Source organism: Strix aluco, chromosome 5, assembly GCF_031877795.1.
Source record: "Strix aluco isolate bStrAlu1 chromosome 5, bStrAlu1.hap1, whole genome shotgun sequence".
In the NCBI taxonomy this organism is placed as follows: Eukaryota; Metazoa; Chordata; class Aves; order Strigiformes; family Strigidae; genus Strix; species Strix aluco.
The window spans coordinates 14,856,735-14,880,289 of record NC_133935.1 but is presented as its reverse complement, the minus strand read 5'-3'; the positions used below and the strand labels follow the sequence as shown (position 1 = coordinate 14,880,289).

Below are 23,555 nucleotides of genomic sequence, written 5' to 3'. Positions count from 1 at the left end.
GCAGGAGCAGCCCCAGGAGGAGCCGGGGCAGGCGGTGGTGGCAGGTCCCTCTGCCCAGGGCTGCAGCCGCAGCCCCTCCGCTCCCGGCCGCGGAAGGGAATGCCCAACTGGGGGGTCCCGGCGCCCCCCAAAGAGGAGGGCCCCCAGCCCCCAGGACTCTCCCCAGCCCTGCAAGAGGCCGCCCCGCCGGCAGCACTAGCAGGGCTGCAGCAAGTCTTTTTTCAAGGAAAAGACAATAAAATCCTATTTCTTTGACCCTGTCTCTGGGTGCTGCTTTCTTCCCCCTCTCCCAGTGCCTTTCCCTCTCCTCTGCACCCCACCGTGGTGGCCTCTGACTGCTGGGGGGCATGGCCATGGGCCCCCAGAGCCCCAGGGCCTTGTTGGCGCTGGTCGGAAAGCTGGTTTTGCTGCACGTCTAATGCCCTCAGCCTGCCTCCATTCCTTCTCTCTGCCCACGTAATGACACTTCTGCTCTGCTCTGGGTTCTCTTGTTGTCTGACATCAGCCAGGGCAACCTCGCTACTGGGAGGGGCTGTCAAGGTGGCACGGACAATGAGCAGGGCTATCTGAGTCAGAGGCAAGCATTGGTGTAAAGTATTTGGCAGTTACTGCATGATTTCTACCAGTTCCAGCCTTTAAGACTAAAGTCAAGTCCTCCAGCTTTCACCTCACGGAGGCTGGCATTTTACTTCTCATTTGGCCAACAGAGACATTTTGTACAACATCTCTACTCCAGGGCAAAGGTGGAGCAAGGTAAGAAATGCAGAAATACCACCAGAGGAGAAGAGAGAAGGAGAATGAGCTTGGGGAGGCAAGAGGCACATGCTCAAATGTACCTCTTTGCATATACCCTGTGCACTCACATTCTCCTAAAACTGCACAGTCGCCGTACCAGGAGAACTTTGGTAAGGGAAGTGTCATCTTCTAAGCTGAATCCTATCAGTACTACTTCTGAGAGAAAATACAATGATGGTTCGGTTGGGTTGGGTTTAGCTGGTTAGGTTTAGCTGGTTTTTGACCTCAGGCTGCACAGCTGTAGAAACCACAATGCCATTAACCCAGCTGTTGTCTTGTCTCTCCAGAGCCTTTCCAAGCTCATTTGTCGGGGTACTTCTGGGGAGAGATCTGCTGGGTTTTTGCCTCTGTGGTTTGCTTCTCAAAACCAATGCCTGCAGCCAGAAAGTACTTTCTCTTTGTAACACCATAGGATTTGTCACCTTCCAGGGACTAAACACAACCATTTTCACTCCTGTTGCTTTCCCACCAGCCTTTCTGTATTCTGTGATTCTTTTGAGAGGTCTGCAGCAGCTGAGAACAACCTCTACCATGCTTCCCACTCTCATTTAACAGCCAGTTGCCACTTTTGGCCAGTGGGTTTAAAAGATACAGCAGGGAAGAGAGAAACAATGGTGAGGAGATGTGCAGGGGAGAAATGTGCTTGCTCCCACTGGCCTCGTGCCCTTGGGACACCAAACTGATGCACACAATCTGATGTTGTTGTGCTGTTTTTTTCTTTAAAATAAAAATTCTGTGCTTCTCATTCAGACCTTGTCAGGATGGGAACTTCCGTCATGCTGGAGAGGAGGACAGCCGGGGTCAGGCGGACAAATGCCACGATGGGCTGCTGAAGGAAATCCAGCTCTCCTATGAGCATGTTGGACACTTCAGCGCCGGCAGGAATTTTCTTCAGGAAGTGCAGCTCCACCTGGGCACAACAAGCAATTTTCAGGCAATTACCCCAAAAACAAAGCTCACAGAACTCTGCAGCCAAGTTTGCAAGAGCAGATCTGGCCCCAAAAGTGTAAGAAAGCTACGAGTGTCTCACCTTGCTTAAACCCATTGTGCCAGTCTCTTGGTTCACCCCTTTTTTAGCTTCTGCAGCTGTGGGAGAAGGAAGACGGGTGAGCGTTTGGGCTGGTAGGAAAAAGAAAAACTGTCAGAAAGACAGACACAGAGCAACTGGGATTCTTCCCCTTTACCAGGAATAGTCTAATGGGGTCGAAGCCCTGCAGGAACCCTCACGTGGCTTGTCGAGGACATGCAGGTCTGGCGGTTTCTTGCTCTCATCAGCAAAGAAGTGGACAATGTCAAAAAGCTTGTTTCCTTTGTTCTCGTCCTGATGGTGATGGTTCTTCATGAGAACTTCTCGAACCTTCGCCCGCATGTGCTTGCCAAACTCCGTGAACTGTTCTTGCTGGCCCAGGATCATGTCTGGGGATGGCAAAGGGAAATTAAGCCATCAGAGCAGAAACTCCATCAAGTCCTGACCCCCGAAGCCCCCGGGGAGGGATGTGCCACACAGGATACCCTAACGCGGGCTCAGCCTTGCTTAGCAAGACGTTTTAACACAGTTCAGCCTTTGCAGCCACAGAAAGAATTTTCTTTTGCTTAAAAACATCATCAAAGTGCTCATTCATCACTCCGCTAAGGTAATTATTTCCCATTCTAAATAATGTAATTCTCTTGCCCCGTCTGGCCGTTCTGTCTGACTCTACACAGTTAACCAACTTATAAGCAATCTACAGCACAGACTTTGCCAGAGTTTTCTTGGCCGATCGACTGCAACTTGCCGTGCCCACGGTACCTGTGATCTCTTCGATGCTGTTGGCACAAATGTCCAGCAGCACCGTGTCATTGAGGATGCAGCTCCTCAGGTCAAGGAGGCTGCGCAAGGACAGCGTGGCCACATAGGGCTTGCTCCAGCGCTCGCTGCCATCTTCCACATCCTCCTCAAACTTCAGCCACCTGCAGACATCAGGCACCGTCAGCCCCATTGCAAGAAAACAGCCCCAGCTCTGCAGCCCCTGGGATCAAGCTGTGGGGTGCCGAGAGCAGAAGGCTCCTCACAGCAGCACCTGCAGCTGCAAAAGCTTCACCTTCTGCAGAGCAGAAAGCAGAGCCCGCGGGCACTGTCAGCACGGGGACTCCTCACCTACCGCAGCCGGGAGCAGAGACTTACCTTGCTGTTTCCTTCCACTCAGCATCTTCACCCTCTTTCACACAGATCTCATCCAGCTCAGTGAACAAGTCGTGGGGGACATGCTGCTCGTCCTCCTCGGTCCCCAGGATGAACTGCACCCGCTGGGACAGGGTTTCTGGGGGCAGAAGACAAAGGCCCGTCCCGTTACCGTGCTTGAATACGGCCCGTCATGCTCACGTGCAAAGTGGGCATCGGATCAGCACCAGTTCAGCCAAAAATATTGGGCTGGGCCTTCTCCCCTGGCTCTGGCCAGGCTTGCACAGAGCCTCGGAGGAGGAGAAGCATCGATTCCACCTCTGCATAGGGATGGGCAGCTTTCCTTCCTCACATTTACATTCTTAAAGCCAGGATCCCTCTAAGGAAGTCAAGCCTAATTGCATTATGCATTTAACTGCCTTAAAGAGGAAAAAATCTGAGAAAAGTTTGGAAAAAGGGGGTCCTGCTAAATAATGCCTCTTTCCCTCAGAAGAACAGCAAGTCACTCCAGATAGCCACATGGACCCCAGCGCCCACGTAGCCCTGAGGAGTTTAGTGCAGGCCACGGCGGGACTTACAGGGGTAGCCTGGCTCCGTCGGGCCAGAGTCCTTCTCCTGCTCCTGTTCCTGATGCTTCTGGCTGTGGGGTAGGTGATGCCGGTGGCTCTGCCTCACCAGCGGCATCTGCATGCCCACGGACAGGATCTGGTGACCTGAGAAAAAGTAGCATTTGGAGCGTTCTCACTATTGTGGGATGGTTGATGCAGACACCATGGTTAAATCCGTGCAGCTATCCCAGGAGGAAACACCTGTGGGGTTTTTTGTGGTTTTCACTGGATCCCTGAACGTCATAGACCTGCCCTTTTATTGAAGTTTATTTTACTCGAGCTTTGCAACAACTGAGAAACAACAAACAATGGCTCTGGGTCATTTAAAACTCACACCGTGGCCTCCGTGGCGGCTTTTTTCCCTTTGTTAAAAAAGCCGTAATAGTAAACTATGTGAAAAGAACTGTGCTGCTTTATTCAGAAGCACGGCATGTGCAGAGACTCACCTTCCAAATCCTCCCTCTCATAGTGAATATTGACAACGTTGCTCACGCTTCCCCGGTCAATCGCTGCCTCTTTGTCATGTCTCTGGTTAGCAATGAGAAGAAGGTAAGAGTTGGGGCTGGGTGTGTAGAGCTCCCTTTCGTCCTCCCACCCATCATCCACCCCTGCCTCCATGCGAGTCCACGAGGCCTCTGCGTGCCTCCTCCTCCAGGCACGGCCCTAAAAACACAGACTTGTAGGAGCCTTTTCTTCCCATACCCAAATAAAACAGCTCATAACATCACCTATATTGTACACAATGTGAGTTGGAAAGTATTTACTACAGGGGGAGAGAGCTGAGGGTTTCAGACCAGAAAAACAAATCTCCTGCTTCCTTCTTGTCATTCCTTTCTAAAAACAAACAAAGAGGGATTTCCAAACTGGGGAAAAAAGCCCCCAAACCCTGCACTTTTTATCACAGCAAGTTTCAGTCTCCAAACGCGGTACCTGCAGGACTCAATAGATGGCCCTTGGCCACAGGACATGGCCACCAACAACCTCCAAAGGCTCTCAAGAGCCTGCAAGGGCAAAGCTTCATATTCAGCCCTATGAGTCTCCAGCTTCCCTTGGTGCAAGGGCTCTTTCCACCAAGCAGACTTTTTCTCCTTGCCAAGGGCTGAGAGCTAATGCCCTCCTCGCCTGAAGTACCACTGCCGGCACTGCATGAAGAGCAGTTGTGCCTTGAAAGCCGAAGCAGAACTACAGGGGCAAACAGAAATCGGTCCTTTGGCTTCTCTTTTCCCCTTGCCACCAGGGCTGGGGAAGGGCATTGCCAGGGTTACCGTGTTCAAAGCAAGAAAATCCCAGCCACGTCTCACACTCAGGTCACAACTGTGACTTTGAAAGGGCCTCCTGGAAGCACTTGATGGCACCGGTTAACTTGATGGGCAACAGAAACAAACACTCCTGTCTGGAGATGAGTTTGCTGGTCCCCGAGTACTAATTTCGGAGCTGATGTTTGTCGCTACCTCCCCGCCAGCTCCCGGGACTTGCCCATGTTACCCGGCACCTGGATTATCATGTGCCTGTGGCTTTCCCGTCCTCTCTCCGATGACAGCCTCCACTACCCTCCGTCCCTTCTGAGCAATGCCCAGTGCCCTTGTGCAGGGGCTGGCACAGGGCTAAGGGGAGGTCAGGCCTTGCTGAGCTTTGCTCAAATCCCTCATGTTCATATCAAGGCCAGAGATGCTTCTGCAACTAGGAAAACAGGACTGGTTGGCTGGCTGTCAAGACCGTGGTGGAAAACTGAAGTTGCAATAAGATGGCAAACAAACGCACTTTCAAATCAGATATCTGGAGATTAATTCCTGCTTCGTAGCGAGCATCACTGGTATTTCATTAGGAATTGTCCAGGACACCTCCAACCCTGAGCCTTGGGCAAATGCCATGGGACTGAAAATGTGAAATAAATTATCTGAAAAGAACATGTCACCTATTCATCTTCCCCACACTTCCTCTCAAACAAAACCATTTCTGCCTGAATAACTAGACCTGAGAAGGTCATTAGTGCACCTCACCCGGGCGCGTGTGCGCTGTGTCCCTGGGTAACGGCAGCCTTCAGGCAAGCCTCACCCTGAGCCATAGGAAGGGGCCATAGGGGAATGCCTGATTCTCAGCATACAGTTTCTTCCAAGGACTGAGCAACAAAACACAAACGCGTGCAATAAAAAGTCACCCCTGGTATGCAGCATATCACCCTCTGGTGCCTTCAGCACCAGACCTCGGCTCATCCTCTCACTGTACTTGGACCTGGGAGTTACATGCTACCTGTGGGCCAATTCATTTTCCCTTGTGTTCACTGCGCTGCTACAGAGATGAGCTGGGCATTAACTGACAGAGGGAAACGCAGGGCTCTGAGGTCAGGTCAGCAGGGCAAGATGGGACCTGCAGTTCTTCCCAGCCAGTGCTTTCCTTCATCAGCCTCGGGTCAGCAAAGGTCAGCTTACTCGCCACCACTACACCAGGCGGACATTGTGAAATGGTTATTTCACTCTATTTTCTCATCTAGATTAAGACCCATCAAGATCTTCTAGATGTTGCATAAAGTTTAGGCAGGTATGGTGTTTTTCCTGGACATGTTCACTCCAAAGTAAAGCAGAGTTCACAGTACAGGAGAAGCCTGGGATAGGGCAGCTCAAACATACTGGACAGGGAGAAACATATGCTGAAATATTTTTATGCACATGCCTTGACTCGAAAGCCTTTTTCTTCTTGGCTCCTCTTCCCACATCCCAAGTTCCATACATAACTCCCTTATTTCAACTCCAGGCAAATCTCCACCTGCTATTGCCAGACCCCGGGCTGGACATATCCAGGAGGGCAACTACACCAGCACACACAGCAACACCGTTTATCCCTGGTGGAAATTCCAAATCACATCACTGAAGAGGTCACCACTTGGTAAGAGCATCCCAGGACAGTCTGCAGGCACTAACTTCAGCCACCCAGGCCGGAGAAGCCCAGCACCCACAGGGCCCCAGCTCTGTCCCTGCCTCAGACAGGCTCCTCAGTCTCCCTGCAGCACCCGTCGCTAGAGGCAGAGCCTGGGTAACCCCTGCAAAACCTGCTCCCAGCCTGGAGGGAGGCAAAGCCCCTTGGCCAGGGCCTGATACACCCAGGCAAAACCCTCGTCGGCAGCAGGGAAGAGCTGAGGCATCCCCGTGAAAGGGGAGCTGCAGAGACCCTGCGGATCAAGCAGAACGGCACCGGTGCTCCCTGCAAAAAGCAGCTTTACTGGATTCTCTCTCGGCTTTTGCACACAAAGCCCTCGAGGGGCTCTGGTGTTTTGCAAAACACAGACATTCTGCCAAAGGTGCTTAATTTCTGATGGCAGGGAAGATGAACACCATAGATCATTACTTTTTCTAGCTAACAGGGACTTTGAGGGATAGGAACACACTGCATCCCCAGACAGACCCGTGGGGAGATGTCCCTGCAGGTGGACGCTGCCAGCCAGACTGCTGGCAGCTGAGCAGAGGGAGGCCACAGCCAGCTTGTCCTGTAGCTTCTTCACCATAACCATGGCTCTCAATGGCTACAGACACCAGGCAGCCCTGTCAAGCTGCCAGCTTGGAACAGCCATGGACCTGAAATTAAAATCAGTACGGGTGTACAGACTTTGCAAGCTGACACACACAGTTCAGAGTGCCCTGCAGGATGGACTGCAGCCACCGCTTTCTGACCCAGTCCTGGGCCTCACCATGCTTGGAGATGGAAAAGCCTAAGACAGACCCCCCCTCTCACAGAGCTCCCTGCCCAGGTACACGGGTGTAGCTGAGACAGGGAAGTGGAGGGAGGACCAAGTCTCTTCCAGGCTTCTTCCAGAGGATGGGACTTACCGGTTCAAAGAAGGCTTGCAAGCTAGCCACAAAATGAAGCATCAGCCATCTCCCCAAGGGGAGACCCACGCTTTCAAAAAGAGAGCCCAGAAGCTGAAATTCACACCACCCCACATGCTCAGGACCATGGACTCAGAGGAGCTATGGGGTTTATATCGCTGCCCCCTCTCCATTCCTGGGGTTGTACACACCCATCTCTGCTCCCTCAGGGACCGACAAGCCCCTCTTGCTTTGCCAACACTCTCTCTGCCCCATGAGCTCCCCTCTGTTTTCCTGCACAATATCCAACTGTCACCAGTAAGTTCAGCTTGGAGCCATCATTCCCAGCTCACACTTGGCTCTCAGCTGGCTGCCTGCATTTCTGACTCCAAGAGGACACATGTCAAGCAGCCCAGGGCATGGAGAGGGGATCACGCTGGCACACAGCCCAGCACAGAAGCAAACCAGCCACCTCAGCACTTCAGACAAGCCACCCTTCTCCATCCTAGCAGGGTCTGACCAAAGCAGGCTGTTGGCCCTGCTCTCTTCAGAGGCACAGGGAACTGTTGGTTCATGCAGGGAGCCGCTCTAAGGGCTGAAAATCCTTCCCCCATCCCCTGGGAAATGCTGCTGACACAGCTCTCATCCTCCTGCAGAAACAAACGAGCATACAGCCAAGGGCAGCAGCAGGCATGCGGCAATATTAACCTCTCTCTTGCTGCAGTGCCAGAAGGACACAGAGCACTATCAGCCTGCATCCCCCGAAAGCCCTGCTGCAGGCTCTGAGACAAACAGCACAGGCACTGCCCAGCTTCTGAACACTAGGACCAGAGCCCCTGGGGGGTGACATACGCACATCAGAAACATCTTTCCTGGCATTGGTGCTGCACTCACCAGATCGAACCCACAGAGTAACTGGGCACATCTGGTGTCTTGCAGAGGACACAGAGCTGCAGCAAAGGCAAAGACAAGGGCTGCAGTGAGGACCCAGGCAGAGGAGGGCAGTGCTGGCACAGACAGCTTATACCATTCGATGGGAGCATTCCCTTCCCCCGTTTTATCCCATGAAGGAAGAACTCCAGCGCTCAACAAAGGGACTGACTGCAACACTCAAACCATTTTAGATGCTATCAAAACATTTCCCACCAAATAACTGCAGTGAGATCACTTACCCAGCTGCATCATCATGAAGTCCCAATCATGAATTCCCAAATAGGCAGCCCATAATCCTCTCTAATCCAAGCAGGGTTCGTACTTGTTTTCTTCTGAGACAGAAGGAAAATAAAGTTGGCTCCTTTTAGCCATGTTTCCCCTGCCTTCCTCTGAGCAATGCAATCCCACATTGCAGGGGAGAATATGAAATTTTTTGGTAGCACACACATCAAAACGCAGCCCTGGGTTTGCTTTATTCCTTTTTATTCCCATGTTTGGAATCAATTTTTTTCCTCACTTTCTGTTTATTTTATGTCTCACTTCCTAACCCTAAGCTGCGTCTCTACTCCTTTTCTAAATCAAGACAATAACTCAAATGCCTACATTTTGGACACCCTGACATTAGTGGTGCGGCCATGAAATCCAAAAAGAATAAATTGGGTTTTCCTCACTTTTTGAAACAAAGCAAAGTCCTTGGCCCCAGCAAGTGTAATGCCTCCTAGGTTTTCTTTTTCCATAATATTATGAAACCATTTAATCCAGTCTTTGTGTAAATGCAGAGGAAAATTTACAAGCCTCAAGAAGTTAATCACAGCTCAAGGGGAACCTCTGACATGGAAGGTAGCAAGGCAGTAACTGTGAGGCTGTGATTGCCAGGAGACAACGCCACAGGAAGATGGGTAGATTTTGGATGGAGGTTCAGGCCTGACTCAGCAAGGTACTGCCTTTAGGCATCTCAGCCTAAACAAGAAAGTGGACAGATGTCAAGGGCATTGATCACCTACTGTAAGAGTCAGTCAGAAGATCAGCATTGTCTCAACATTGTCCTCAGGGACATGGACAGGAAGGTACCCGACAACGGCCTGTTTGGAACAGTTGCCGATCCCAAGAGTGGAATGCGGTGCAAAGGCTCCTGAATACAGAACTGTGTGGTACAACGAGTGCAGTGCTGTTGTGCGGAATACTGGACTGTGTGGTACAAAGAGTGCAGTGCTATTCTTCAGAATACTGGACAGTGTGGTACAAAGAGTGCAGTGCTATTCTTCATACCCGAGCCGTGTGGTACAGAGTGCTGTTCAGTACCTGAGCCTAACTGGAGCCGTTAGAGATGACCGCATAGCTACTGTCAAAAAAGTTGGATCGAAACTGTTGCCATAACATTGATGAAGAAATCATGAACTTCAGGTGAACTTTGCTTCATTATAATACCAAAACACACCTCCTGGTTGAAGGCTACCCACCTCTAAGACCGACCATGTCTTGGACACTCCCCCTCGTGCATGCGTGGTAGCCTCGCTCGAGAAGGGCGGAGATCCCTGAGGCAGAGGAGGAGCAAGGTGTGTTACTAATCATAAAAGATGACTTTTGGGCAACGAAGCTTTGAAGCTTCCCCACCAAGGATCACGACGATCGACGACAGAGCGCTGGCTGGACCCGGGACTGTTAGGACGTCTTGAGATCAGCGGTGGTAGCTATAACCTCTCTTTCTCTTCTTTCTAAACTTCACTTCACTTTCCCCCTTTCTTTCACCCATCTCTAACTATCACGTGCCGCTTCACAAGCAACACAATAAAGTTGCACTGTTTGATTGATACAATCTCCTTTGGTGTTGGTCGCTTTCATTTTGCACTTTTGAGATCGCGGTAAATGAACCATCACGAGTCCACCGAGTGGACCATGACACCTACACAGTTACAGGATGCTTTGATAGTTGTTCCTGGGGCTCACAGTACCTTAATCCCAACTCTTCTGGCCTTGTGTTTCCTCTGGAAGCTAAAAACCACCTCAGTCCCCACCATATTGAGGGCAGAAACATGCTGCAGCACCAGCACACTGTAGGAACAGGGCTTAGTGGCCTTTCACAGTCACAGAGGCAGAGCAGGGGTCAGTCTCTCCTCCTCCACACCCAGCTCTTCTCCTCAGCTGGCAAGGTCCTGCCAGGGCATTCTCCATCCCACCCAGTGCCATGGGGTACCACAGGCTGGGGAGCACCAGGCCCTCCTCTCCTCCACCCAAGGAGGGCACAGAGCCTCCTTCAGAGGCCAAGCACATGGCAGTTCTCTACTACTGGGCATCACTTGCATTTAAAACCATGGCAATATCTGAGCACCCACAGCCCAGCAAGATCCTCCCATGGTCAGCTCCAAGGATCACACTAAATGCCACAAGTGGTCCTTCCCTCCAACTTCTACAGGCCAAGAAAAAAAAAATCCTAATGTGCTTTACCTGGTCCACAACATCTTGGCTGGCATCTGCAGCTTCTGGCATCACTTGGCAGCTCCATTTGCAGTGGGACAGGTCTCCTTGGCTCCTGGCTTCACAGCAAATCGGTCATCCAAAGCCCCAGCAGGTCCAGTACCTGTCCTGCAGGGCACTTTCAAACACCAACATCTGGGTCTGTGATTTGAAGCAAAGGAGAGGATGATTAGAAAAAACAACAGCTGTAAGTGGGATACAGGGAAGGGACAAACACAGCCCGTGACATGCATTTCAGCCTCAGCCCACAGGAGCCCCTGGTGCAATCACGGCAGCTACAAAGCACCACAGCGTGTTCAGAAGCAGTGGTGGGAAAGGAGCAGCTTGCTTCATTTATCCTTTGTGAAGCACTGAAGGGACAAGCTGGTCTCCTTGCCACTGCCAGGCTAGCGGGTGGTTTCCTGCAGCACACGGGCTGTGCCAAGAGGTGCTGGGGCAGCCTGAAGGCACCAGCTCTGCTGGGCGAGGAAGTTACAATGTGAACAAGCATCAAGAAAAAAAGACAAAGTGGAATGTGGCTTTACCTGCTCTGGGCAGTTGCCTTCACAGGCTTAATACAACCGTGCAACAGCCACAATTGCTGAGTTTGAACTCCAGCAAAATCCCAAAGCAATTGCTGGTTTCCTTAAGAAGAGACTACTGGATTAGTCAATATTTGACTGCATTTGTATCCGAAAGTCTTTTGCCAAAAAGACTGGGCGTTTTGTTAAAGAACAGCCATGCAGAGGCTCTCCTGAGCTGGAACCTGAGCCAGAGCTTTATGATTTTTAAATAGGCCACCTAGTGCACCCCTTAAAAGAGCCTCTGCTCTCTGCCGTGGAAGTACTGTCAGACTCTACAGCTTTTACGTGATCGAGGTCTCCATGCTGACTCCCAGCACATCACATTTTGGCCACGGGAGCAGAAGGGCAGATTTTCATTTTCCACATAGAGATCGTCCAAGCTGAACTGTAAACAAGCTCCTCAGGTTCTTCCTTTGAACCTCTTCCCATCCTTCACACATCCCAAGAACTACCATGAATCAAAGAGTCAGCAACAAAACCAGCCCCAAACATCTGCAGATTTGTCTTGGCAGAAATCTTCCCACTCATGAAAAAACAGCTTTGTAATAAGCATATGGCCTCAAAAGCAGAGGGGAAAACCCTTCAAAACACAAAGCAGGAGTGGAGCCACTCATGAAATTAGACTGGTTGATCAGAAACACTGATCGGTCTGTGCAGGGAGCACCAAAGGCCTGAAAGAATGAATCTGTCAAGTCACTGATATCATTTAAAACAGTTGGGATTTTAGAAGACAAGACAGTAGCCACATTAAAAAAACAAAAATGAGGATAAAAAATTAAAAGATAGGCACCCCAGTGGGTCCAGAAAAAGCCAGGTTTGCGTGTCAGTGGCCATCAGCACAAACATCTGAGTTTCAAGGCTCGGCAGCTCAGGACAGGCCCATCCAACACAGAGCTGTCAGCCTCACCGCAGAGCTTTTGTTTCCCTTTACCAGGTCTGTTATAGGAGCAGCTCAGGAGGGTGAAGGTTTGATTTGAGCAGACTCTGTCTGCCAAGGATGAAAACAAGGACCTGAGTACCCCATTTGCGACTTCCTCTCACACTGAAAAGTCTTCCTAGTGCACCCTGGCACCTGATCTCATTAAAAAAGAAGAGGGGAACAGATGGAAACAAAAAGCAGCTGTCAGCTGCCAACCACTGACCCCATCTGACTCCATCCCTCGCCCCACTGTGGCAGCAGCACAGCTGGCTGCTCCTGGAAGGACAACAACAAGGCCAGCAGGAGACAAGGAGGATTTCAGGTGGGCAATAAACAGCAGGAGCAGATGAAATCTTGGTAAATAAGAGCTCCTTTTGTCAGGAAGAAATTCATCTGCAATCAGGAAAGTCAACACGTGAGGACTGTGCCACGTCCAGGACCATCCTGTCCCTGCAAACAGTGAGGACTGGTGTGCTGGCTGGAACAGACACGATGTCTCAAGCCTCCCCAGCATGTCTCTGCTTCCAGGCACCAGCAAACCCAGCAGCAAAGTCCCAGTACATGAGCTGGGATCCCCGGCAGGGCCTGCAGGAATCACACTCCTATCTCACAGCCTCTAGTTCAGATATTCAAGCATTCTAGGAAGCCTCAGCAGACCCAGGTGATGTCCTGAAAGCAAGAGCATAAGAGAAGGTACGTATATCCACCATCCTTCCTTTCAAGGTGTTTGCTTCATTCCTATCGCCAGAGCATACCCCGTGGGCTCCACCACAGAGACAGCCCTGACACTTTCCTTTACAAAACCGCACAGGGACTCCCACGACAAGCAGCCACAGAGAATAGACCTTCTCCATTTCCTTAACCAACCCAGAACTTTTTCCTCTTTCCTATAGATAGACACAAAAAAAAATCCCCTCCATGCCAGAGGCAGCACATATGATGGACCAAGGGTGACACCGAAGGTCACAAATTTGCACTCATCTAATTACAGCTCTGCCAGGGACCAAGCAAGGTGTTTGATCTCACAGACACTCAACTTTCCTACCTGCCAGGCAAGTCCAGCAATACAGATTTGGGAAAAGGAAAAGTCACAAGGGCTAGCAAACAACTCACATTCAACATGGTGCTGTGAATGCTATGGAGGGGCTCATCTATCCTCTCTCTGTAATTAGCCTCTCTGAGCAGCCTAGTGTTTTTCACAACATACAGAATAAACTTTCTTAATAGAAAATGGTATCTTTTATCAGACTAACTTGACGGGAATAGAAAGTTTTACTGACAAACCGTACCTTCTCCATACCCTTACAGCATGTTGGCTAGATCAGCACTCCTTAAAATATGTGCCTAGAGCACTCCTGAAAGGCAGGGAAAAAAGCATCTCAGCTTTGCAGACAGAACTGCAATGCAGATGATATTGCACAGGAGAATTAAGGTATAAGTTTATTATGCATCAGCTTTTCTCTAGCAACTGCCTACAGGCAGGGTCCTGTCCCACAGAAGACACAAGGTGTCATACTCCCCATTTGCTGTGGGCTTCGATGCCCGGCACATCTGCAGTCAGGTTACAGCTGCCTGCCTCCCGCCTTGGCCACCCACCTAAAAACCTTGAAGAGGGAAATGGAAGGGCACCGGGCATCCAGCTGGTGCCTTCAGCCCTCAGCATTCTCTATGTCTTTAGAAAAACAGAGCAGGGCAAGCAAAATCATGTGGGAGACATCAGCCTGTCAGCCTTGCACAGCCTCTGAATCAACAGCTAGGCTTTGATGAGAAACAGGCCTTGGGAGAAAGATAAGAAGCTGCAGAGTTGTGCCAAGGTGGCAGGGAAAAACAACGGACAGCTGCAACACTGAACTGGGAAAAGTTACCGCCGCATGAACAGCGCGTGAACGAGAAGATGATTGGTCTGCGCAGCGCGTGTTAGAGTGGTCTTATGCTGCTAGGAGAAAAGGTTGATAGCTGCCTAATTGCTGATTTGCTAATTATGAAGTAAGAGCTTTAACCAGAGCATAAGTATGTACTATTGTAATAATAAAGGGTCTTTCCTTCTGCACTTCATGGAGAGTCCGTGCCTCAATTGCCACAAATGGTGCCCCGTGTGAGGAGGGCGATTAGTGTGACCTGCTTGGATCGCTCCGGTGGCAAACTCCTCAGAACTTCAGAGCTGCTGTGAGGAGCCTTTTGTAGAATTATTTCACGTGTACTGTGGTTTTTGAAGTTTGACTAAACCTTAACTGATAAAGCTTTGAAACAAGTCTTGCAGGTGCAGCTGCGAAACAAAGAAGGGGTGTTATTGGGGTCATGGGGGAGTTGGGGGGTTAGTAGGGTCCAGGGCAGGGTCTAGAGGGCTCCTGGGGGGGGGGGTTATGGGGGAGATATTGGGGTCCGGGGGGCATGGTAATGGGGTGCAAGAAGGGTCTGGAGGGGGCTAATGACGTCCTGGGGGGGGGGGGGGGGGATCTTGGGGCAGATATTGGTGTCTGGGGGGGGCTAATGGGGATTAGGGGAGCGCTGGGGGTGGGCTGGTAGGGTCCCAGGGAGCTATTTGGGGTTTTGGGGGGGGGGGGGGGGAAATGGAGAACCTGGGGGCCAATAGCTCGGGGGGGGGGCACTGATGAGGTTTGGGGGGAGTTGGGGGGGGGCTAAGGGTGTTTTGAAGGGACCTAAGGGTGGCAAATGGGGTTTGGGTGGGTTGCAGGGGGGATTTGGGGTCCCTGGGGGTCCCAGGGGTACCTGTCGTCCCCCAGCAGGAGCTGCTGCCCCCACAATGAAAACTGCTTACAAAGTAAGCGGTACTAGATAGTTAGAGAATTAAGAAGCAAGCGGCCAATTGCCTTTTAGGTAAGGGTTATAAGACTGAAGCCAACGTACAATTTTACAAACTGTAGTTTAAAGACAGATTTGCCTTTTTGGTAGAGATTCTGTTTATTATTTCCAGTCCTTGCCTCTTACAACACCCGTCAGCTCCTTAGCTTAGGCCTTAAGCCAGGACCTCGACACAACACAGCAATAAAACATGCGTATCTGTAAATGCTTATGGCTTATCCCTAGTCCCTCAGTCCAAAATGGAAATCATTTCATTTGTTCACTAGTCCCTAAAGAGCCACAGGTACATTCTTTGCCAGCACAGGACTCACTGGCTGTGCAGGGCAGCATCGACACCTGCCAGGTAGGAGCACGCGGCAAGATCTGAACGGAACTGAACTCCCATGCTCATACTGAAGGCACCCACGAACACGCCGTGCTTGCGAATTTAGGGAGTGCCGCAGCAGTCACGTTCTCTGGCACACGTTTTTTGGGAAGGACCTGGTGGCACAGGGCTGCGGAGAGCAGGGGGGCGCTGAACTCCCCAAAGAGGCTGGGGTGCCACACTGGGTTTTTTCCTGCTCGCCGTTGGCAGGCAGTGCGGGGGGCCGGGCGCTGCTGCCTGCCACGGGGCCTGCACACCCCCGTCCCCCAAGCAGAGCATTCAGCGGGGGTCTGTCGGGGGTGTCCGATCCCAGCTTCTGCCTCCCCTCCCGCTTGGAAACCCCCACGTGGTGTCCCCCCGCCGAGAGGCCACCGTGCCCAGCACCTGGAACCGACTGTGACTCTGTGACATCAGCCTCGTTGCCAAGGGCACCGTGGGCAACGTGAGCCCTGCGGCCACTCTGTCAGCTGCTGCGCTGGTGGCAGCAAGCCCTCGCTTCTTGCAGTTGGCACATGCCACTGGCAACGATGCGTCTACTCCTCCTCCTCATCCTGCTGGCCCTGCGCTGGCCTGCGCACGGCGCGTGGGAGAGCTGTGGGTAAGTGGGCCGAGGCTCTGGGAGGGAGCCTGGGCAACCTGATGGGGTTCCCTGGAGGGTGCCTGCTTGTCCCCCGTGGCCACACCACGGCTTCCCCAGCCTCACGCGCGAGCCTCGGTTCCTTGCAGCACCCGGGCTGCTGGCACAACTTGCCTGCGGGGCTAAAGCAGAAACGGGGGCGGACGCCCGCCCGCCCCACGGGGTCCCCTGGCCTCGCTGTCCATTCAGCGCCTCGTGGGGAGGGCAGACGGCTGACCTTCAGCCGCAACAGCAGCGAGCCATCGAGCAGGACGGTGATGAGTTTCTGGTTACAGGACCTGCGGGCTCCGGCCCATGGATGCTTACTACGGCGCTTACTACGGCACGTCACGCGTCGTGGGTGGCACAGGTGCCCAGCCAGGGGCCTGGCCCTGGATCGTCAGCATCCAGGATCCCTGGGAAGCAGGCACGGGGCATGTGTGCGGAGGGTCCCTCATCAGCCCACAGTGGGTCCTCACAGCAGCCCACTGCTTCCTCGAGGCCAGGTAAGGAGGGTCAGGCACGGGGATATCCCCCCAGCACTCGCAGGTGCCCCATCCGCAGCACCACGTGCTACTCCCATCCCCTTTCTTTGTGGTACGCCAAGTGCCTGGGCACTGCACAGCCTGGCTGAGAGACTGCTTGGGAGAGGGCTGGGCTCTTGCCACGGCTTCCTAGCAGCCTCCAGCTCGACACGCCTTGAGCCCAAGGCGTGCTAGGGCAGTCGCACCCTCCGTAGCACTGCTTTCCTCTCCCCCGTGTGAAGCGGACGGCAGGGAACTGCTGGACTGCTGCAGCACGTGGCTCGGCTCCCGCTGAGCCCTCTCCCCATCTGCCTTCCAGGCACATCGCCATGTGGCGCGTGGTGGTTGGGGCCAACCACTTGACTCAGCCGGGCCCGGAGACCCAAGTACGCAGTATTAAGCGGCTGCTGGTTCACCCACGCTACAGCAACATCACCAAGAGGAACGACATTGCGCTGCTGCACTTGGACCAGCCTGTGCAGTGCGGCTACTACGTACAGCTTGCCTGCGTGCCCGACGCCTCGCTGAGAGTGTCAGAGCTGGCAAACTGCTACATCAGTGGCTGGGGGGCCACGACGGCGAGATGTGAGTTCACAAAGAGCGCTCGCGTCCCGAGCGTGAGCTCGGCACACGGGGGAGGCGGGCTGGGCTTCCTGACAGCAGAGGCGAGAGCCACAGTCTGGCTGTGGGGACGTATGCCCACGGAGACATGGGCCTGGCCCAGGGCCCAAGGCGAGACAGAAGGGCAACACCAGTACAATGTCTCTCACGATGCAAAGCCAAGCCCCAGCAAAGGGGTTCACCCACACAGGGCAGGAGACCTGGCAACGAGCTGCCGCGTGTTAATTCCTTTCTGTCCTTGCAGCCGCAGGAACAACGGATGTCCTGCAGGAGGCCAAGGTCCACCTCATCGACCCCAACCTCTGCAACAGCAGCCGGTGGTACCGAGGGGCCGTCCACCCCTACAACCTGTGCGCTGGCTATCCGCAGGGCGGCATCGACACCTGCCAGGTAGGAGCCTGCGACAAGGCAGCGCCCAGCGGCACACGCAGCCCCGGCACAGCCGCCCAAACGCACCCCGGCGTGGGCTTTGCCCACCAAGTCGCCCTCCCACCCCTGGGTCCCCACCGCTGCTGGGGCTCCCCTTCCCCAGCTGCATGTCCTTGCCCAGGGCCCCACTTGTCCCAGAGGCCCACGACTCTGCCCAGAAAGCCCATCCAGCGCTCCTGGCAGCTGCGAGCTCCAGCTCCCAGGCCTGGAACATCCCTCTTCCACACAGCCAGCATCGCTGTGCAGAGATGAGCGCCAGTCCTACCCCACGGGCCCACGACCCTCTCCCAGACAAGGTCCTGGAGGCCCCAGCACCTGAGCAGAGCCTCTCCGTGCAGCGCATACAGCTCCGGCAGGTGCTGGCAGAGAGAAGGAGCCGGCCCTACTGCTGCCAGCGGCCACCCGACACCACCTTGACCCTCATTCCTCTGCTGCAGGGTGACAGCGGTGGTCCTCTCGTCTGCAAAGACAAGAGTGCTGACTACTTCTGGCTTGTTGGGGTGACCAGCTGGGGGAGAGGCTGTGCCAGAGCCAAACGGCCCGGAATCTACACCTCCACTCAGCACTTCTACGACTGGATCCTGGTACAGATGGGACTCTACTCAACAGCAAGGGCTGCTCCAACATCACAGCCATGGAGTCCTTTTATCACCACCTCAACCCCCTTGCAGAGGCCCAGCCCAACACCAGCACAGTCGGGCTGGTTTAGCTCCTGCCCCTTTCCACTCCAGAAGCTGCTGCAATTCTTTACCCGGCTGCACGAGCTCCTGCAGATCCTAAAGGGGAAGAAGGCTTGAGCAGCAGGAGGAATGGGATCCAGCGCAGGCTGCAGTGTACCACGGCCATCTCCTGCTGGGGCACTCACTGCCTGCGCACCCAAAGGCAGCCTCAGTGTCAAAGGCCTGCTCCGTCCTGCCCACGCTCCTCTGAGCGCACACAAACGCTCAAGATGACTTACTTCTTCAAATAAAGGTTCCAATTTTCACAGCTAACCACGCTGCAGTCCAATTCAGTCTCCTGTGCAAGGCAAGGACTTCCATGCCTGCCACCTGCAAAATGAGGCCGCAGGCAGCCACGTCGGCCACAAAGGCAAAGAGTCACTCCAAAGGGCTGAACCCGAGCCTGGTCCGAGAGGAGGGTGCTCAGAGCCACCACGGCACGGAGAAGACCGACACATCGGGGCCAGAAAGAGGATAGGAAAAATCCATGCCACACGCAGACAGCTCTGGGGCACGTGCGTACACAGACACTCCCGGGAGACACAGGTGGGGTACAAAGAGAAGGTGCGATGCACGCCCGGAGCGTGCACACACCCCTACTCCAAGACACACGTCTGGAACACAGAGCACAACGCGCAGTGTTCACACACACACACCCCCCGAGCGTGCACGCGCACACGCAACACACGCGCACAGGCAGCGTGTGCACACGCTGCAGCACACACGCACGCGGAATGCACCCACCCACACGCCCCGCACGCACGCACCCCGCGTGCACCCACCCCTGCGCCCACCTGCAAGCTCACAGCGTGCACCCAGCGATGTGTGCGCTCGTAGAACGCACCTCCCACGGGGGCACACGCAAACTCCTTCACAGGACATGCTGCAGACAACAGTTGAGCCTTTGCACCACCAAAATGAGGCTTTGGAAGCCAGAGCTAACACTTAGGAAAGGAAAAGGGAGGCTTCGGACGCTGTCAGTGGAGCTTTGGACCCTAAATGGCTGCGCTCTGCCCAAGAAGTGAGGGTTTAGACGCTAAAAATGAAAGTCTGGGCTCTACAAAAAGGCTCTGGGTAATAAAAGACAAGTTGGGACCCTAGAAATAAGGGTCTGCCTTCTAAAATTGAGGCTTTGGACCTTCAACGTCAGACTTTGGGCTTTCCAAATGATGCTCTGGACCCCTGAAACCAGTCTGTGGCCTTTAAAAGCTGGGGTTTGGAACATATAAATGAGGGTTTGTACCCAAAAAATGAGGCTTTGGGTTCCATGAGAGGGGTTTGGAGCATAAAAAGGAGGGTTTTGGACGCTCAAGATGGCAGCTTGGACCCTCAGAATGGCTGGCTGCATCCTAAAAATGCTGCTTTGGAGCCTGACAATGAGATATTGGAGAGTCAAAACGCGGCTTTGGACTCTAGAAAGGAGACTTTGCAAACTACAGTTGAGCCTTTGGACTGTAAAAATGAGGCTTTGGAAGCCGAAACTAAGACTTAGGAAAGGAAAATTGAGGCTTTGGACACTATCAGTGGGGCTTTGGACCCTAAACTGATGCTTTCTGCCCTAAAAGTGAGGGTTTAGATGCTGAAAGGGAACCTGTGGGCCTGAACAATGGCAGGGACTCCCTCGGGACCCTCATGTTTACCTTGACTGGCAGGGGCACAGGCACTGGCTGGGCAGGGCACCGCCAGGCTCACACCTGTAGGAGGGGTGGGGTTTGGGGTGAATTTGGGGGATTTAGGGGGCAGTACTGGTGAGGAATGCAACACTGTGGTCAGTGACCGTGGTGTGGATGGGCTGGCGGAGGCTGATGGGGCGCAGGGCCAAGTGGGCCACGTCCAGCCGCAGGTCGTACACCTGTCCCCTCTCTGCGTTCAAAGATGGCGGGGGGGGGCTGAAATTGGGGTGTCCCTCCCCTGTGATAAGAAACTAACCGCTGGTCGTTACCGTAAACGTGTATTCCTATGGTCAAAGTGTACAAATACAATACGTGCACCGTGATCTGTTGTGGCAGACAGGCAACTCGACGTCGGCCTGTTAGCTCTGCGCAGCCCCTGAGAAGCAGCAAGGCTTGGATGAGAAACAGGCCTTGGGAGAAAGATAAGGAACTGCCGAGTTGTGCCAAGGTGGCAGGGAAAAACAACGGACAGCTGCAACACTGAACTGGGAAAAGTTACCGCCGCGTGAACAGCGCGTGAACGAGAAGATGATTGGTCTGCGCAGCGCGTGTTAGAGTGGTCTTATGCTGCTAGGAGAAAAGGTTGATAGCTGCCTAATTGCTGATTTGCTAATTATGAAGTAAGAGCTTTGACCAGAGCATAAGTATGTACTATTGTAATAATAAAGGGTCTTTCCTTCTGCACTTCATGGAGAGTCCGTGCCTCAATTGCCACAATCTGTGATGTGAGTTCTAAGAGCTGGTATACTTCAGATTCTAGGGAGGTGAAATTTCTGTTCAGCCAACTTGAAAATTAAAACTATTCTCACTAGCCAAGATTTTTTTCTAAGGACAGAAAACTACTGGTTTGAAATCTGAAGGTTCTTACTCTAAATTCTACTCCTGCAAGTGAGGAAAGCAAGGAGTAATTGAACTTTCTTAAGACCGGGCTTTTTTCCTGGCAGGTTCTGTGCTTTTCCAGAGAAAGAGGGTGGGAGGGTTAAAAGTTTATTTGAAAGTTGAGACTGGTTTTACAGGATCCCAGTTATTTAGATTTCCCATTACACTGATCCATCACGTATGCATGGTTAGGTAGACTTTTTTTTTTTTTTTTTTTAAATGTTCAAATTAATCAGATCTAGTATTAAACGAATGCAGGAAAGGCTTTTGCCTTTACAGTCATTTCATCCCTGTCTCCTGATTACGCTTCCCTGTATTGCTGCCCTGTTCCAGATGGTGTATGCTTTTGGCCATTTGTTTTACGTACAGAAACTTTGTTGCTTCCATGCATTTGATATTTCTCAGCATGACACAATTCTGCTGCTGTGTTTACTCGTAACATTCTTACATGCCCATGCTTTGCGCTGTGTTTCTGTCCAGCTACAAATCCAAGCTACTATGACAGAAACTCCAAGTCAGTTTCTCAAATTTGGAAAACTTCCCTTCTGTAATTGTCAGTGAGGCTTGAAACTACTGCCATCGGCTGATAAACCAAACCCTTTCTCATGGTAACTGAGGAAGGTTGTGGGTTCTGATGTCTTTACACTTGAGTTTCATGGCTGTCTTCATCAGCAAATAATTTAAATATGGGGTAAGCAGCAGCAGGCAGAGAATTCACTCAGAATAAACCATTTCCTCTGAACCAAAAAACTAATGCAACCACAGGTTACAGCATCTTAATTTTTTAAAAGTTTTGTAAAGTGCTTGGGAAGATTATCCCTATATTGTGACTACAGAGAAAGGGAATTTGCATGCATCGGAGCAATCCGCCAAAGCAAGTTCTGGCAGAACTGGGAAGTGAAACACTGAAACCCCAAAACTGCGTTGCCCCTGAATCCCGTTGCACCGTACCTGTGGAGCAGATGGCATTCGACCTACACAGGTGCTTTGCTGTGTATCTCCCACTTTGCTGCCAGCAAGCCAAATAGAACACAGGGAAGATGCAGAATGTTTCTAGAGAAAAATGCAAGAATACATGGTTAAAAAACACAAAAGAAATAGAAAGAGAAATACTGTATGGAAGAAAGTACTAGTTAAGAAGAAGCAGTGGGAATAAATTGATGAAAGGGAACATTTGCGATGGCCTTGAAAGGCTACTCAAAGAAAATGCAACACTTTTAGCACATCCTAATCCACACTGGATTAGTGCTATGAAGGTTGACGAGTGTGGAAAGACCTGTCAAAATATTTTTTAAAATGACCAGCTAACATCATTGCAATTTTTCTTTTCAGATTTATGATGCACCAACACCTGATGGGATGGAAGGAAGCAGAGGGAGTCAGGCACTCCTCAGCAGTACCCACCAACAGGGCAAGAGGCAATGGGCACAGATTAGACACATAAAACCCCACCTGAACACAAGAAAACACTTTTTTTTACTGTGAGGGTGGGTCAAACACTGGCACAAGGCTGCACAGATAGGTTGTGGAGTCTCCATCCTTGGAGGTACTCAAAATCCAACCGGACATGGTCCTGCATAACTGCCTCGGCCTGAGCGGGGGGAGAGGGTGTGTGTGTGTGTGTGTGGACTCGATGACCTCCAGAGACCCCTCCAGAGACTCCTTTCCACCTGAACCCTTCGGGGAATTCGTTTGCAGCCTCCCACCGAAACGCCCTCGCTTCACCACGGTCCCTGGCACCCCCGCTCTGAACGTAGCACCGGACGGTACAAATCCTGTTGCCAGGTGGAAAGCCTGAACTGCTTAACGAAGCGCTTCATGGCTGTAAACTGCCACCTGAGTTACCCGCAGGAAGATCAATACTGTGACACGCCGGACAAGTATTGGCTGTGTTTTAAAAAAACACCAACCCCCCCCCCCCCTTGAAAACCCCTCAAAAAACCCAACGCACCCCCCCCAACGCCTTAAACCCCTCCCCAGAGCTTCCCCCCCCCAATACCACCCCCCAGCTCCTCCAAAAAAAATAAACAAACAGACCTTCTTTCCTATTGTTCTGTGCCAGCCAGCATTACACAAACTGTTCCTTGTATACTCTCCAATGGTGTTTCCGCGCGGCACAGCTCACATCTGCAGGGTCCAACACTGGCAACTCGCACCGCACGCAGCCTCATCCGTTTCATGAGGAAGAAAAAGGGTTTATTTCCGAGAGGAAGCGCAGTAGCACTGCCCTGCCCCGGAGCCGGCTCCAGCACCGGCCGCTCCTTAGAGCCGCGGCGAGCGCAGCGGGCCGAGCCGGCTCCCGGGCGGGGTCCTTCCCAGCCCCGGGGCGACCCGCCTGACCGCCGGCTGCTGCCCGCCTGCGCCGCCGCAGCCCGCAAGCGCGGGTCAGGCGCTGGGATAGTCACCCCTAGCGGGGTCCTTGCCGGAGCTGCCTCTTGCCCACGCCGCGCTGTGACGGTCTTCCTCTCTCTGGCGGCGGCGGTGGCGGCACGTGCAGGTACCTTGTGGCGCGGGAAGGGCCCGGCCGGGGCCGCCGGCGCCTGGGCCCGGGGGGGGGCGTTGAGCCCGGCTGCTTGTCCCAGCGGGGCGGGGGACCCGGCAGCGGGGCTGAGCAGGCGTTCAGGGTGCCGGGGGAAGAACCGGTGGGTGGTCG

The 23,555-nt window shown here is 52.8% G+C and overlaps 2 protein-coding genes across 8 annotated transcripts; one reads left to right on the top strand and one right to left on the bottom strand.

Annotated features, from left to right (window-relative positions):
- Positions 1–1,490: 1,490 nt before the first annotated feature.
- Positions 1,491–23,309, bottom strand: LOC141924139 (electroneutral sodium bicarbonate exchanger 1-like). 7 transcript variants are annotated; one of them, XM_074826061.1, is made up of 10 exons: positions 22,940–23,309; positions 21,854–21,955; positions 10,743–10,913; positions 9,758–9,832; positions 4,011–4,092; positions 2,960–3,095; positions 2,585–2,745; positions 2,023–2,211; positions 1,826–1,914; positions 1,491–1,705 (listed from the first exon to the last, which is right to left on the bottom strand). In XM_074826061.1, the coding sequence occupies exons 3-10, from the start codon at positions 10,782–10,784 to the stop codon at positions 1,538–1,540; spliced, it is 942 nt and encodes a 313-aa protein (XP_074682162.1). In that variant the 5' UTR covers positions 10,785–10,913; positions 21,854–21,955; positions 22,940–23,309; the 3' UTR covers positions 1,491–1,537. The 7 variants fall into 7 exon arrangements, with proteins under 7 accessions (XP_074682162.1, XP_074682166.1, XP_074682164.1 ...); XM_074826065.1 differs by having other exon boundaries at positions 1,826–1,881; XM_074826063.1 differs by having other exon boundaries at positions 21,854–21,911.
- Positions 15,969–18,817, top strand: LOC141923717 (acrosin-like). The gene is made up of 5 exons (XM_074825346.1): positions 15,969–16,039; positions 16,354–16,563; positions 16,901–17,166; positions 17,447–17,592; positions 18,069–18,817. The coding sequence occupies exons 1-5, from the start codon at positions 15,969–15,971 to the stop codon at positions 18,426–18,428; spliced, it is 1,053 nt and encodes a 350-aa protein (XP_074681447.1). The 3' UTR covers positions 18,429–18,817.
- Positions 23,310–23,555: the final 246 nt, after the last annotated feature.